Source organism: Diabrotica undecimpunctata, chromosome 2 (genome assembly GCF_040954645.1).
Source record: "Diabrotica undecimpunctata isolate CICGRU chromosome 2, icDiaUnde3, whole genome shotgun sequence".
Lineage (NCBI taxonomy): Eukaryota > Metazoa > Arthropoda > Insecta > Coleoptera > Chrysomelidae > Diabrotica > Diabrotica undecimpunctata.
Window position 1 is genome coordinate 156,437,818 of NC_092804.1, and position 12,247 is coordinate 156,450,064.

The 12,247-nt window shown below is 28.5% G+C and overlaps 1 protein-coding gene across 1 annotated transcript in view; it reads left to right on the forward strand.

The window, feature by feature from the left end:
* The window catches only part of LOC140433963 (homeobox protein rough-like), a 44,082-nt gene that overhangs the window by 27,468 nt on the left and 4,367 nt on the right, over positions 1 to 12,247 (forward strand). The window contains exon 2 of the mRNA XM_072521935.1: positions 9,131 to 9,365. Coding sequence (XP_072378036.1) covers positions 9,131 to 9,365 — 235 coding nt within the window. The remainder of the gene's footprint in view (positions 1 to 9,130; positions 9,366 to 12,247) is intronic.

Sequence of the window (12,247 nt, forward strand, 5' to 3'; positions counted from 1 at the left end):
ATCATCACTGAATGTCTTCGTACTTCGGTTATCCTTGTTTTTGTGAAATTACTTTTTCCAATTATCAGCTTCTACCAATTTAAGATATAGTTTTCTTCACCAGCATTTATACACCACCAAACAAACCAGCAAACACCATTTATATTTATTCTTCTTTTCAATATACCAATATCCAATTATTATAAGTTGATTTATACTAATCTCCAATCATAATATAATTTTAATTCCTTCCAATGTCCATCCAATATTCTTCTAATATACTTTTATAATTATTTTAAACAATTTGACTATTTGTACTTGATTCACTGACTCCAACTAACTTTCATATTTCTTACTACTAAACTTTTCTGACTGACTTCTTGAAAATTCTCAACAGTCTACTAACTTTCATAATAAACTGGCCTGACTTCTGACTAAAAACTTCCATCTTGAATCCAAATCACGGGTATTTATATCTTTTTTGGATATTCTAGAACCATCTGGTAAGAGATCATGTTCCATTCGTTCTATTAACTTCTATATAGATGTTCTCGAAAAAAATATCTGTTCGATCCACCGCCATAATCATTATTCCAGAATGTTCGACTGTAAACAATGGTCACACTCTGCACTCTGGAGAATTCGTTAATGTTCCATTGATAATTTTGTTGACATTTAGGCTTTTCAGATCAGAATAAACATTCAAATTAGTAACTAACACTCTAATTTAATAAAATACACATTTCAAACAATATAACCCCACTTATATTCGTAAAAATTCTTAAACGTCACTTCAGAGTAAGTATCTGTCAATTACTCACTGTATAGTTGGTTGCCTAGTCACATGGCTCACTTAAATCTATTTACAACATTAAAATACAACTTTTTACAATTATTATATGCTAATTTCTTAAAAATGCCCTTACATAAATATATTTTTATTAAATTCTCTAGTATATAACTTATTTAAAATAATCAAATACTTTTTTATATCTAATATTATGTAGTATATAACTTATAAATTATTTTCTATAAACCCCAATCGTCACAATACCCCAAAAATAATATTTAAAATAAATAATTTACTTATTATTTTTTTAAATATTAATTTTCTCATACCTTATTAAATTTAATAAATTAATAATTCAATTTTTTTTTTTTATTTAAAATGTATTAAATACATCCCTGTTCGCTGTCTATGTCAAAGCAGAGAACAACGGATCACAGTTCGTCTATTCTATGGTCAAACTGTCATGTCAAATGGAGAGAATAAAATATAACCTTAATTAAAAATATAATGGATATTGTGTTCTGTTTATTTATAGACAAAATATAGGAATTATTTCCATTCAAAATAACTTCATCAATATAAATTGGTAAGTTTTTCCACTTTATTATATTAGAAAGACATTTTTATAGCAATTATAGTATCTAACCCCAAATTATGATTTTTAGGGTACCAAACAATTTCCATATGTACAAAATTCAACAAGTATGATGTCAAATTTATTCACAACAAAGAAATCTACCATCTATCTATGAAATGGATCTATCAGTAAGTTATTAGTGTTATTATATTTGTGTTAAAGGTATAGAAATCATTATTCAATCTCTTCATGATATTGAAAAATGTCGTTGATATGAAATATGCCTCTTAGTCTGTTCTCTGCATCTATTAACACATAACTATTTGGTCCATTCTGATTTTCAATTGTATATGGACCTTCAAACATTGGTTGTAATTTCTTACAACGGTTTTCTTTAACATTACTTTTTCTAAGTGAACGAATTAACACTAGGTCTCCTTTTTGAAATGTGATTGGTTTTTTTATATTTCGATTTTGTCTTCTGATATATTTTTCAGCTTTCCTCCTAATTCGGTTATTCACTTTCTGCATTACTTGTTCTAACATATCCTGATTATATTCACTAATCCACTTTCTGTTTCCTATATGGCCAAACATTAAATATTCTGGTACTTCCTCTGTATTCAAATTATGTGTATTATTTAAAAAATACTCTACTTGTGGTATATGTTGCTGCCAAGTTTCGTGTTGATTTTGGCACAGTATCCTTAAATATTTTATAACTTCTTTAATATATCTTTCTGCAGGATTTGCCTGAGGATGTCTGATACTTGTAAAATGAATGTTGATTCCCTTTTTCTCACAAAATGTCCGAAATTTTTGGTTGTTAAAATATGTAGCATTATCTATTATGCAATTTCTAAATGGTCCTATTTCTTCGAAAAATTGATTAATATATAATTTTAATGTTTTAACATTTGTTCTGGAGCAGGGATATAGTTTAATAAATTTTGTATATAAATCAACTATCACTAGTATATGCTTTTTTCCTGTTGGACTGAGAACTAAATTTGAAATAAAATCCATGGAAACTGTATTTAGTTTTTCATATACAACATTAGATTTATATGTGTTCTGGTTTTTGAAATTCTTTTCTTTGTTTAGTTGACATATTGGGCATTGGGTAGTAATTTCTTTTGCTATACTTATGTCATTCTTTGCAAAATAATTGTCCCTAAATAGCATCCATAGCTTTCTTGAACCAATATGCATATAATTGCTATGTAAATTTTTCAATATTTTCTTTGCTAAAGTTCTAGTTATTACATATACTTCTATGCCATTTATTATTTTATAATATACCCCATCTTTCCTAAGGACTTTTTGTTTTTCACTCAAATTGATCTGATCTCTTATAATTTCTTCTTTAGAATATAATCCAGTACTTTCTACTAATTGATTTAATCCAATTTTTATTGTTCGCTGCCCTTTTTGTGATGTATTTTCTAACCTTGATAAAGCATCTGCCACTATATTGGATTTTCCAGAAATGTATTTGATTTCAAAGCAGTATTCACTAAGTATTAGACTCCACCGATATATTCTACTGTTTCCATATTTGTTATTTAATATAGACGTTAAAGCTTGGTGATCTGTTTCTATTGTAAATTCATTACCCAACAAATAAAATCTTAATTTTGTGACACAGTGTATTATACTTGCTAGTTCTAATTCTGAAACTGAGTAACCCTTTTCATGTGGCTTTGTAATTCTTGAAATGAATTGTATTGGGTATTCGACCCCATCATGTATTTGTAATAATACCCCTGATAATCTCTCTATTGATGCATCTGTTCTTAATATGAATGGCTGTGTGTAGTCAGGATAGTATATTTTCAAATTTGACAGAAAAATGTTTTTAATTTCTTGGAATGCTAGTTCTCTTCTCTGATCCCATCTCCATTTTACACCTTTTCTCAGTAGTTCAAGTAATGGAATTTCTTTTATACTTAGATCTGGTATCATCCTTTTATAATAATTAATTATTCCAATAAATCCTCTTAAAGTTCTTAAATTGTGTGGTGTTTTATATTCCTGAATGACTTGTGTCCGTTCTGGATCCATTTCGATTCCCTTAGTGTTAAGTTTATAACCTAGATATATGACTTCTTTTTGAAAAAATGTACATTTTTCTTGATTTATTTTTAGTCCAACTTTGTCTAATCTATTTATTATAATTTTTAGGTGTTTCTCATGATCTTCAGCAGTTTTAGAAAAAATTAATATATCATCAATGTAGTGAATTACAAAATGTTCATATTGATCCAAAATATCATGAAGACATCTACATAGAGCACTGCAAGATGATTGAAGTCCAAATGGTACTACTTTGAATTGATATACTACTCCATCTATCTGAAATCCTGTATACTGTCTACTTTTTCTTTCTAGAGGTATTAACCAAAAACTATGCTGTAAATCGATTTTAGTGAAAAATGACATTCCTGTAATTCTTCCTAATATTCCATCTATACTCATTGGTGCTTCAAATTGCTTTTCAGTAATCTTGTTAATATTCCTTGCATCCAAACATAACCTGATTTCACCTGATCTTTTTCGTACTACTACTATGGGGTTAATAAAACGTGTGTCTGCCTTCTCAATGATCCCATCTTCTAACATATTATTAATTGTTTTGTTTACTTCTTCTCTGTATTTATATGGTATTGGGTATGATTTTGTTTTAAAATCTTTTTCTTCTTTAACTTTTATACTATGGATATAATTTTGTGCAATTCTATTTTCTTTATTGACAAGTCCCTTGTGTTGCTGCAATATGGAAATGACTATTGATTTATATTCTTCAGGGCAATTTAAAACTTTCATCATATCTTCTTCTTTACAAATAACATTATTCTTCATTATGTACTCATTATTCCTTGCTTCCAATTTTACGCACTCCGCCTCGTAGGCATCCATCTGCTTAAAATTTCCATTCCTTAAATATTCACTACAATAATTATTCTTTACATTCTTTTGGGACATTTCCCTATCATCAAAATACATTTCTTCTTCATAAACATCATTATTTTCTTTTAATAATATCCTATCAACTCTTATTCCTTCTTCTACCTCATCTTTCTGCATAAATTTAATTATTTGCCCTTCCAAAGTTACCATTTTTTCTTCAAAATCTATCTTTACTTTCTTCTTTTCCAATTCATCATTTCCCATTAATATATCAACACATAAATCCTTGACAATAAATCCTTGCATATTAATTTCTTTATTAAGAATATTAATTTTAAAATTGGCTAGTTTATCAATTTCACCCAACTTTTTATTATTTGCACCAACAATTTTAATTTTTGGAATCTTTATTATATCTGATAATTTTAATGTATTAAAAATAAAATTCTCCGAGACTAAAGTACTTTCTGAACCAGTATCTATCATAATCTTAATCATTTTATTTTTGGCCAAAGCATTTATATAAATTAAATTAATAGATTCAATAATTTTATCTTCATCTAGAGAAATAAATTCAGAAGGTTTTTCATAATAGCAATGGCCTAACTTGTAATTCAGAAAGTTTACTGCACAAAATTTTGATTATTAGAATTGTCAGATTGTATCTGACCACTTGGATCTGATGTCCTATGTCTTTCCCTACTATGACTTCTACTCACATTTTCCTGCCTTGTACTACTTCGTTCCCTGTCTTCGCAGCTTCTATTCCTTCGAACACAATTTACCTGTCTGTTATAGTTAGGTCGCTCTGTATTTCTTCTATTATTAAAATCTTGTCTATTATTATTAGTACTGTTATTAAAATGTTGTCTATTATAATTAGTATTATTATTAAAATTTTGTCTATTATAACTAGTATTATTATTAAAGTTCTGTCTATTTGGATTACTGTTATTATTATTAAAATTTTGTAAATTATTACCATATCTATAATTATTGTTATATGATTGTCTATATTGTTGATTATCATTTTTATTATATTGAAAGTTATTATTGTTTTTTCTGTTGTTATTATTACTTGTCATATTGCCTCTTTGTATTCTTTGAATAAAATTAATAAAACTATCTATTGTTTGAATATTTTGTACAGTTACGGTTTGCACAAGATCAGCATCAAAATGTCTAGATACATTTAAGACTGTTTCATCCTCTCTAAGTGGTGGTTCTAAATATTTTGCAACTGTTATCAATTTCAATGCATAATCTACCATATTTGATTTTAAATTTTGATTATACTTTCCAAAATATAGAATTTCTCTAAACTTGGCTTGCTCTAATTCACCCCAATAATAATTTAAAAATTTATTTTCAAATGTTTGAAAATTATCTAAATCGTTCTCAATACTAGCAAACCAAGTTGCTGCATTGTCATTTAATGTCATTCTAATATAATCTTTAATATCATTAATATTATTCACAAATCTTAATTTATGTTTTAAACTATTTATGTATACTCTAGGATGCAAATTTTTTATATTACCAGAGAATTTAATCCCAGTCTCATTTGTTAAATTTAAGTAAGGTCTCCCTATGTCTCTCATTTGTGAAATATCATCTATTCTCTGTTCCACATTTCTTATTTGATTACAATTTATTTGGATATTTTGTTGTATATCGTCTAATTTTTCTTCTGTGTTTCTCCTGTCTTCGTTAATTTTTACTTCTAAGTTACATTTCTGTAACTCTATTTTCTGTTCTATATCTATCTTATTATCTTGAATAATCCTCTTTACTTCTGTCCTCTCATTGTCTATCCTTTTCTTGTAGTCATTCCGTATACTTTTTATTTCATTTGCTACTCTTTTCTCTGCAGCTTCAAGTTTTTTATCCATTTGTTTTACAATTTTATTATTATTATCTTCTATTTTCTTTTCTAATTTTCTATAATTCTCTTCCAATTTCTGTTCCATTTTTTTCATGTCTTCTTTGACTTCTTTTGAATTCTCTTCCAATTTTTTTATGTCTTCTTTGATTTCTTGTGAATTCTGTTCCATTTTGTGTTCTATTTTTTTCGTATTCTCTTCCATTGTCTTGTTCATCTGCATCATTAATGACATCAAAGCTGCCATATTGACATTTTCCTCTCTTTCTGGATTCATTTCTGCAGTATCTTGTGGAGCTTGTACTAAACTCTCCTCTTGTATAGGTTGTGTTTCTACTTCTACATCTTCTTCATTCTTTTTGGTTCTTGTACCTTTCTTTCCTTGAGACATTTTGAGACTTTACTTGTTCAAATATAATTAAAATTAAAATCTATAATTTTTTCTTTCTAATGAAAATTAATTTAATTATATGAGAGCACTTATCTTTCCAAACTAATTCTTTTAAATAGAGAGCCACCGCGTTGGGTGCCAAATTGTTATGATGTATTTTTTGTTTGAATGATGAGCAATGAGTATTTTTAATAATATAATATATAGGGTTTTTATCGCGGTTCTCAAAGAATTAGCTTGTAAGTACTTTTTTAAATTATCTTTATTATAATTATTATGAAACACACATATATATCTAACCTAGCCAATGTAAATTTAAAATAAACTATCTTTAAATTGATATTCTTATAAAACTAATTAAATTCTATAGACAATGTAAAATTTAAACAAACTATCTTCAAAATTGAAATTGTTATGACACTAACTAAATTATATTAACAAAATTTTGTACCTTTCTTTCACTGAATGCCTAAATGAACTGTTTTCCACTATATAGATTCTAATCATCACTGAATGTCTTCGTACTTCGGTTATCCTTGTTTTTGTGAAATTACTTTTTCCAATTATCAGCTTCTACCAATTTAAGATATAGTTTTCTTCACCAGCATTTATACACCACCAAACAAACCAGCAAACACCATTTATATTTATTCTTCTTTTCAATATACCAATATCCAATTATTATAAGTTGATTTATACTAATCTCCAATCATAATATAATTTTAATTCCTTCCAATGTCCATCCAATATTCTTCTAATATACTTTTATAATTATTTTAAACAATTTGACTATTTGTACTTGATTCACTGACTCCAACTAACTTTCATATTTCTTACTACTAAACTTTTCTGACTGACTTCTTGAAAATTCTCAACAGTCTACTAACTTTCATAATAAACTGGCCTGACTTCTGACTAAAAACTTCCATCTTGAATCCAAATCACGGGTATTTATATCTTTTTTGGATATTCTAGAACCATCTGGTAAGAGATCATGTTCCATTCGTTCTATTAACTTCTATATAGATGTTCTCGAAAAAAATATCTGTTCGATCCACCGCCATAATCATTATTCCAGAATGTTCGACTGTAAACAATGGTCACACTCTGCACTCTGGAGAATTCGTTAATGTTCCATTGATAATTTTGTTGACATTTAGGCTTTTCAGATCAGAATAAACATTCAAATTAGTAACTAACACTCTAATTTAATAAAATACACATTTCAAACAATATAACCCCACTTATATTCGTAAAAATTCTTAAACGTCACTTCAGAGTAAGTATCTGTCAATTACTCACTGTATAGTTGGTTGCCTAGTCACATGGCTCACTGAAATCTATTTACAACATTAAAATACAACTTTTTACAATTATTATATGCTAATTTCTTAAAAATGCCCTTACATAAATATATTTTTATTAAATTCTCTAGTATATAACTTATAAATTATTTTCTATAAACCCCAATCGTCACAATATATATATATATATATATATATATATATATATATATATATATATATATATATATATATATATATACATATATATATATATATATACATATATATATATATATACATATATATATATGTACATATATATATATATATATATATATATATATATATATATATATATATATATATATATATATATATTAGGCGCCACGTCCTTCCGGTAGGGATCTATGGAGGAGTATCACCGAGCCGTAAACTCTTATCTCTTGCGGTACTGCTCCACCATGTGCCGGTCAGACACTAGCATATTCTAGTCTAAGCCGCAGATTCGTTTTAGAATTTTAAACTGCTGCGTTTGCCTTTTTTATTTTTCTGTACACCGAGCCAGGGCTTGAACGCACATCCACTTAACCATTCGACAGTGAAGCGAATAAGAGTCGGCCGCCTGACCCGCTTGGCTATCTGACCGACAAATTATAACAAATTGTCATTGAGTATTAACCGATTAAAATTAATGTCCAAATATCGAAAACCTTTGATAAAAGTTTAATAAAAAGTAAAGTTTTTTATTTTTGGTCTTTGAAGATACTGCAAATAGTACGGTTAAATATTTAAAAAGTTTAAATTATGCTACAACCATTGTTTACTACAACCTATTTTGTTACAGTCAATTAAGATGAGAGAGATACTACCTTGTTAAAAGAAAAATTGTCTATCTCATAACTAATCACTTCAAGTATTATACAATTTTAAAATCATCACAAAAAGGAGAATCCAAATATAAAATAAAAAAGGGGGAAGCAATTTAAAAGAAATAAAGGTGGATAATTTTATCTGAAAATATTTAAGGTGGATAGTTTTATCTGAAAAGCACTGTATATACAATATCGGTATTATACCTTAACAATATCTGCTGCCACATTCATCACTTAACCTAAAAAAGCTAATCTAAAAGACTATTCGGATCACCGAAAAATTTCTTAGTAACCCATTTACTAACACAGTTTTGAGTTCCTTTATTAATTTTAGATATTTAGTGTAAAACACTTCATCTTTATTTATCTCTTATTTTTCTAAATTTCTTATTACTCATTTTATTTAAAACTTATTCTCTAATAGAATCATTAACCTTTTCCAGTGGCAAGACGACGCCGAAAGGAAGGTAGGCCAAGACGACAAAGGACCACTTTCAGCAGCGAACAGACTTTGCGTTTGGAGATAGAGTTTCAGAGATCGGAGTATATTAGCAGGGGAAGAAGATGTGAATTAGCTGAATCTCTGAGACTATCCGAAACTCAAATCAAAATTTGGTTCCAGAACAGAAGAGCCAAGGATAAAAGGATAGAAAAGGCCCACATTGATCATCATTACAGGTTAGTAAAAAATTATAAAATATCAGAACTGTGAATTTTCTTATATGAATGTGTTAAGCTATGTGTGTTATAAATATTAATACAAAATTTCCTAGCCACCTTCGTGAATATTTCAAGAAAATAAATAAAATCACAGTAAAACTAATCATAAACAGATGAAATCCAATGCTAATAATGGTTTATATTCATAATAAAACACTAATGAACAGAAACATACAACTCATAATTTTGTTTAGAACTAGCTAAATTATAGAAAAAAGGAAGAAGGTACCTACACTTCCTTGTACGAATGTCCTTACTTAGTAAAGCAGACAAACTGATCATACTTGGTGAGTTTAATATAAATTTTAAAATTTAATTTGACCCTTGTTTTGGCATTCAAAATCTATTAAAATATTTTGGTCTAAAAGTAACTATAAACGATTATACTAGAATCACATCCCAGTCCAGTACATAGTTACATCGACAACATTATGACAAATTTTTCTGAAAATATCTACAGAGTGGGCGTATTTGAACCTTGTTTTTCTGACTATCGAGCTCAATTTTTATTTATTGACTCTGAGCATAAAGCTGTTGACACTAATCAAACATTTCAATGGTTTATTACTTCTTCTGGTTTACAGAAGCTTAAACGTGCGCTAGGTAGTACAAAGATGGAGTTTTTCTATGATACATTTTTCACTAATAATAGTACGACAAACTGCTGAATACACCCGTGCAATGGTTTAAAAACGAATTAAGGTCTTAAAGATCTAATCTTTGTCTTAATAAACACATTGCAGATGCCACTAAGGATTCCGATTTGTTCAAAGTTCAAAGTATATAAGCAACAAAAATTTGAATATAATCGGCAATTACAAAATGCTAAAAAGTCAGCTTACTGTGATTTTATCACTAATTTCAATAATAAACCTAGAAATTGCTGGAAAATAGTAAATTTAGAAAGAAACAATACAAATTCCAGTTCGGTACAACCTGATCTACATCCAGACGAAATAAATCAATTTTTTATTTCAATTGCAGAGAATATAATTACATCTCTTTCTACTATTAACATCGATGTCCTCTTCAATTACAGAAATTATCCTTCCTCGAGCAAGTCTTTTTTTTCGTCACATTGTGAAAGAAGAGATCTCTGAAATAATAAAATCTCTTAATAATTCTAATTGTAGGGACGTTCAAGAAATTAATAGCAACATTTTAAGAGAAAGTTACCAAATGTTTTAACACCTTTCACTCATCTTATTAATTTAATTCTATCGACTGGAGTATTTCGGGAAGTACTAAAATACTCAAAAGTACTACCTATCTATAAAAAAGCAGACACGAAACAAAACGGTAAAAGACACATTACAAGCGCGAGGAACAACATGGGCCGAAACAAAAAATCTAGCATGTGACAAAAAGAAATTTTGTTTATGTAAAATACAATTGTAAAGTAATAAAAAATGTAACCTGAAGGTCCTGTCACTTTATTCCAACTTTATTATCATCATGTGGATGACCGTAACTCAACGGCATAATACTGGACTTCTAAAACAGAGCACACGAGTTCGAATCTCGGCACCAACAACGACATTTTCATTTCAAAAAATGATATAAGCCGTTCGGTCCCCCTGTGCTAGTGTGCATCGACCTTTAATAAAAAGGCTTAAAGATGCAATTAACGCCGTAACCTGTCCGAAACGATCTCCCTGACAAAAATGCCATACCTACGATATTATTATTATTATTATCACTCCTTCCCTTCTCCAAAAACATACTTTTTGAAGATACTATCAAGTCCAATAACAGTTCTATAGAGCGTTCCACGTTAAGAAAATAACATTGCGGAGATAGGGCCATGTATTTCTTATGGACGATAGAAGCGCAGCGATGCCACGATCAACACAAGCACGATTCAGGGTTGTATAATTTGTATTTTCGTTTTCACATACATGAATTAAATTAATGTTTTTTAACGTAATTGACCAAAAGTGCCCATTCAAAACAAGAGATGAAAAGTAGGGAAAATGATTTTAATTAAATAAATAGTATTTACAAAAGATAATTTTATTTTATCTTATTTTAATTATAGTAACGACAGTTTATTTGTTTTTCGGTAAGAATATCATATAGGTACCATGAATCATAGAAATCAGTAGAAATATTGCTTAGTTAAATCATGCACTTTGCCGGCTATTAAAGGTTTAAAAGCAAATAAACGGACCGCTTGGAATGCATATATCTAATTACTAATTGCAACTTAAAATAATACGGTGTGCGTATGTCAGCGATTTTATGTCGTTCTCTGAGACTACATAATGATAATAAGGCTTTGTGGTTCTTCAGTTGTTATTCTGACTTTGCAGTTAAATGTTAATTGAAAATGGAAATTCGAAAAATATATCGACAATCTAGTAAACCGCATGCCTGAGAGTTTTGGCAACACTGATCTCCATAAGCCTAATGTAATTTTCTTAACGTGGAACGCTCTATAGTAGGTCCTGAACATACACAGTAAAAAAGTATGTCACACATTCCCTTATTTGGCCCGATCAGAACTTCTTAGAACCGTTCTTGGACTATTAGTAGGTACATACAATGTCTTCGCGATTAGCGAACAAACTATAATTACAAAGACCCTGCTCTAAAAATCTACCTGCTGTGATGTTGGTGTGTGTTATTAAAATATACATATTTCAATTATTTTTCAAACTACTTGTGGTCTTAATTATAGGTAAAACCGCATAATACGAAAATAAATAATTAATTTTTATAGAAATAGAAATAACTAATTTTCATTTTATATTTTCCCTAGAGTAATTTACTTCTGTACCTTTTACGTTGCCTGCTGGAACATTGGTTGTAGAGTTTCTAATCAAGCGATAATTCAAAAC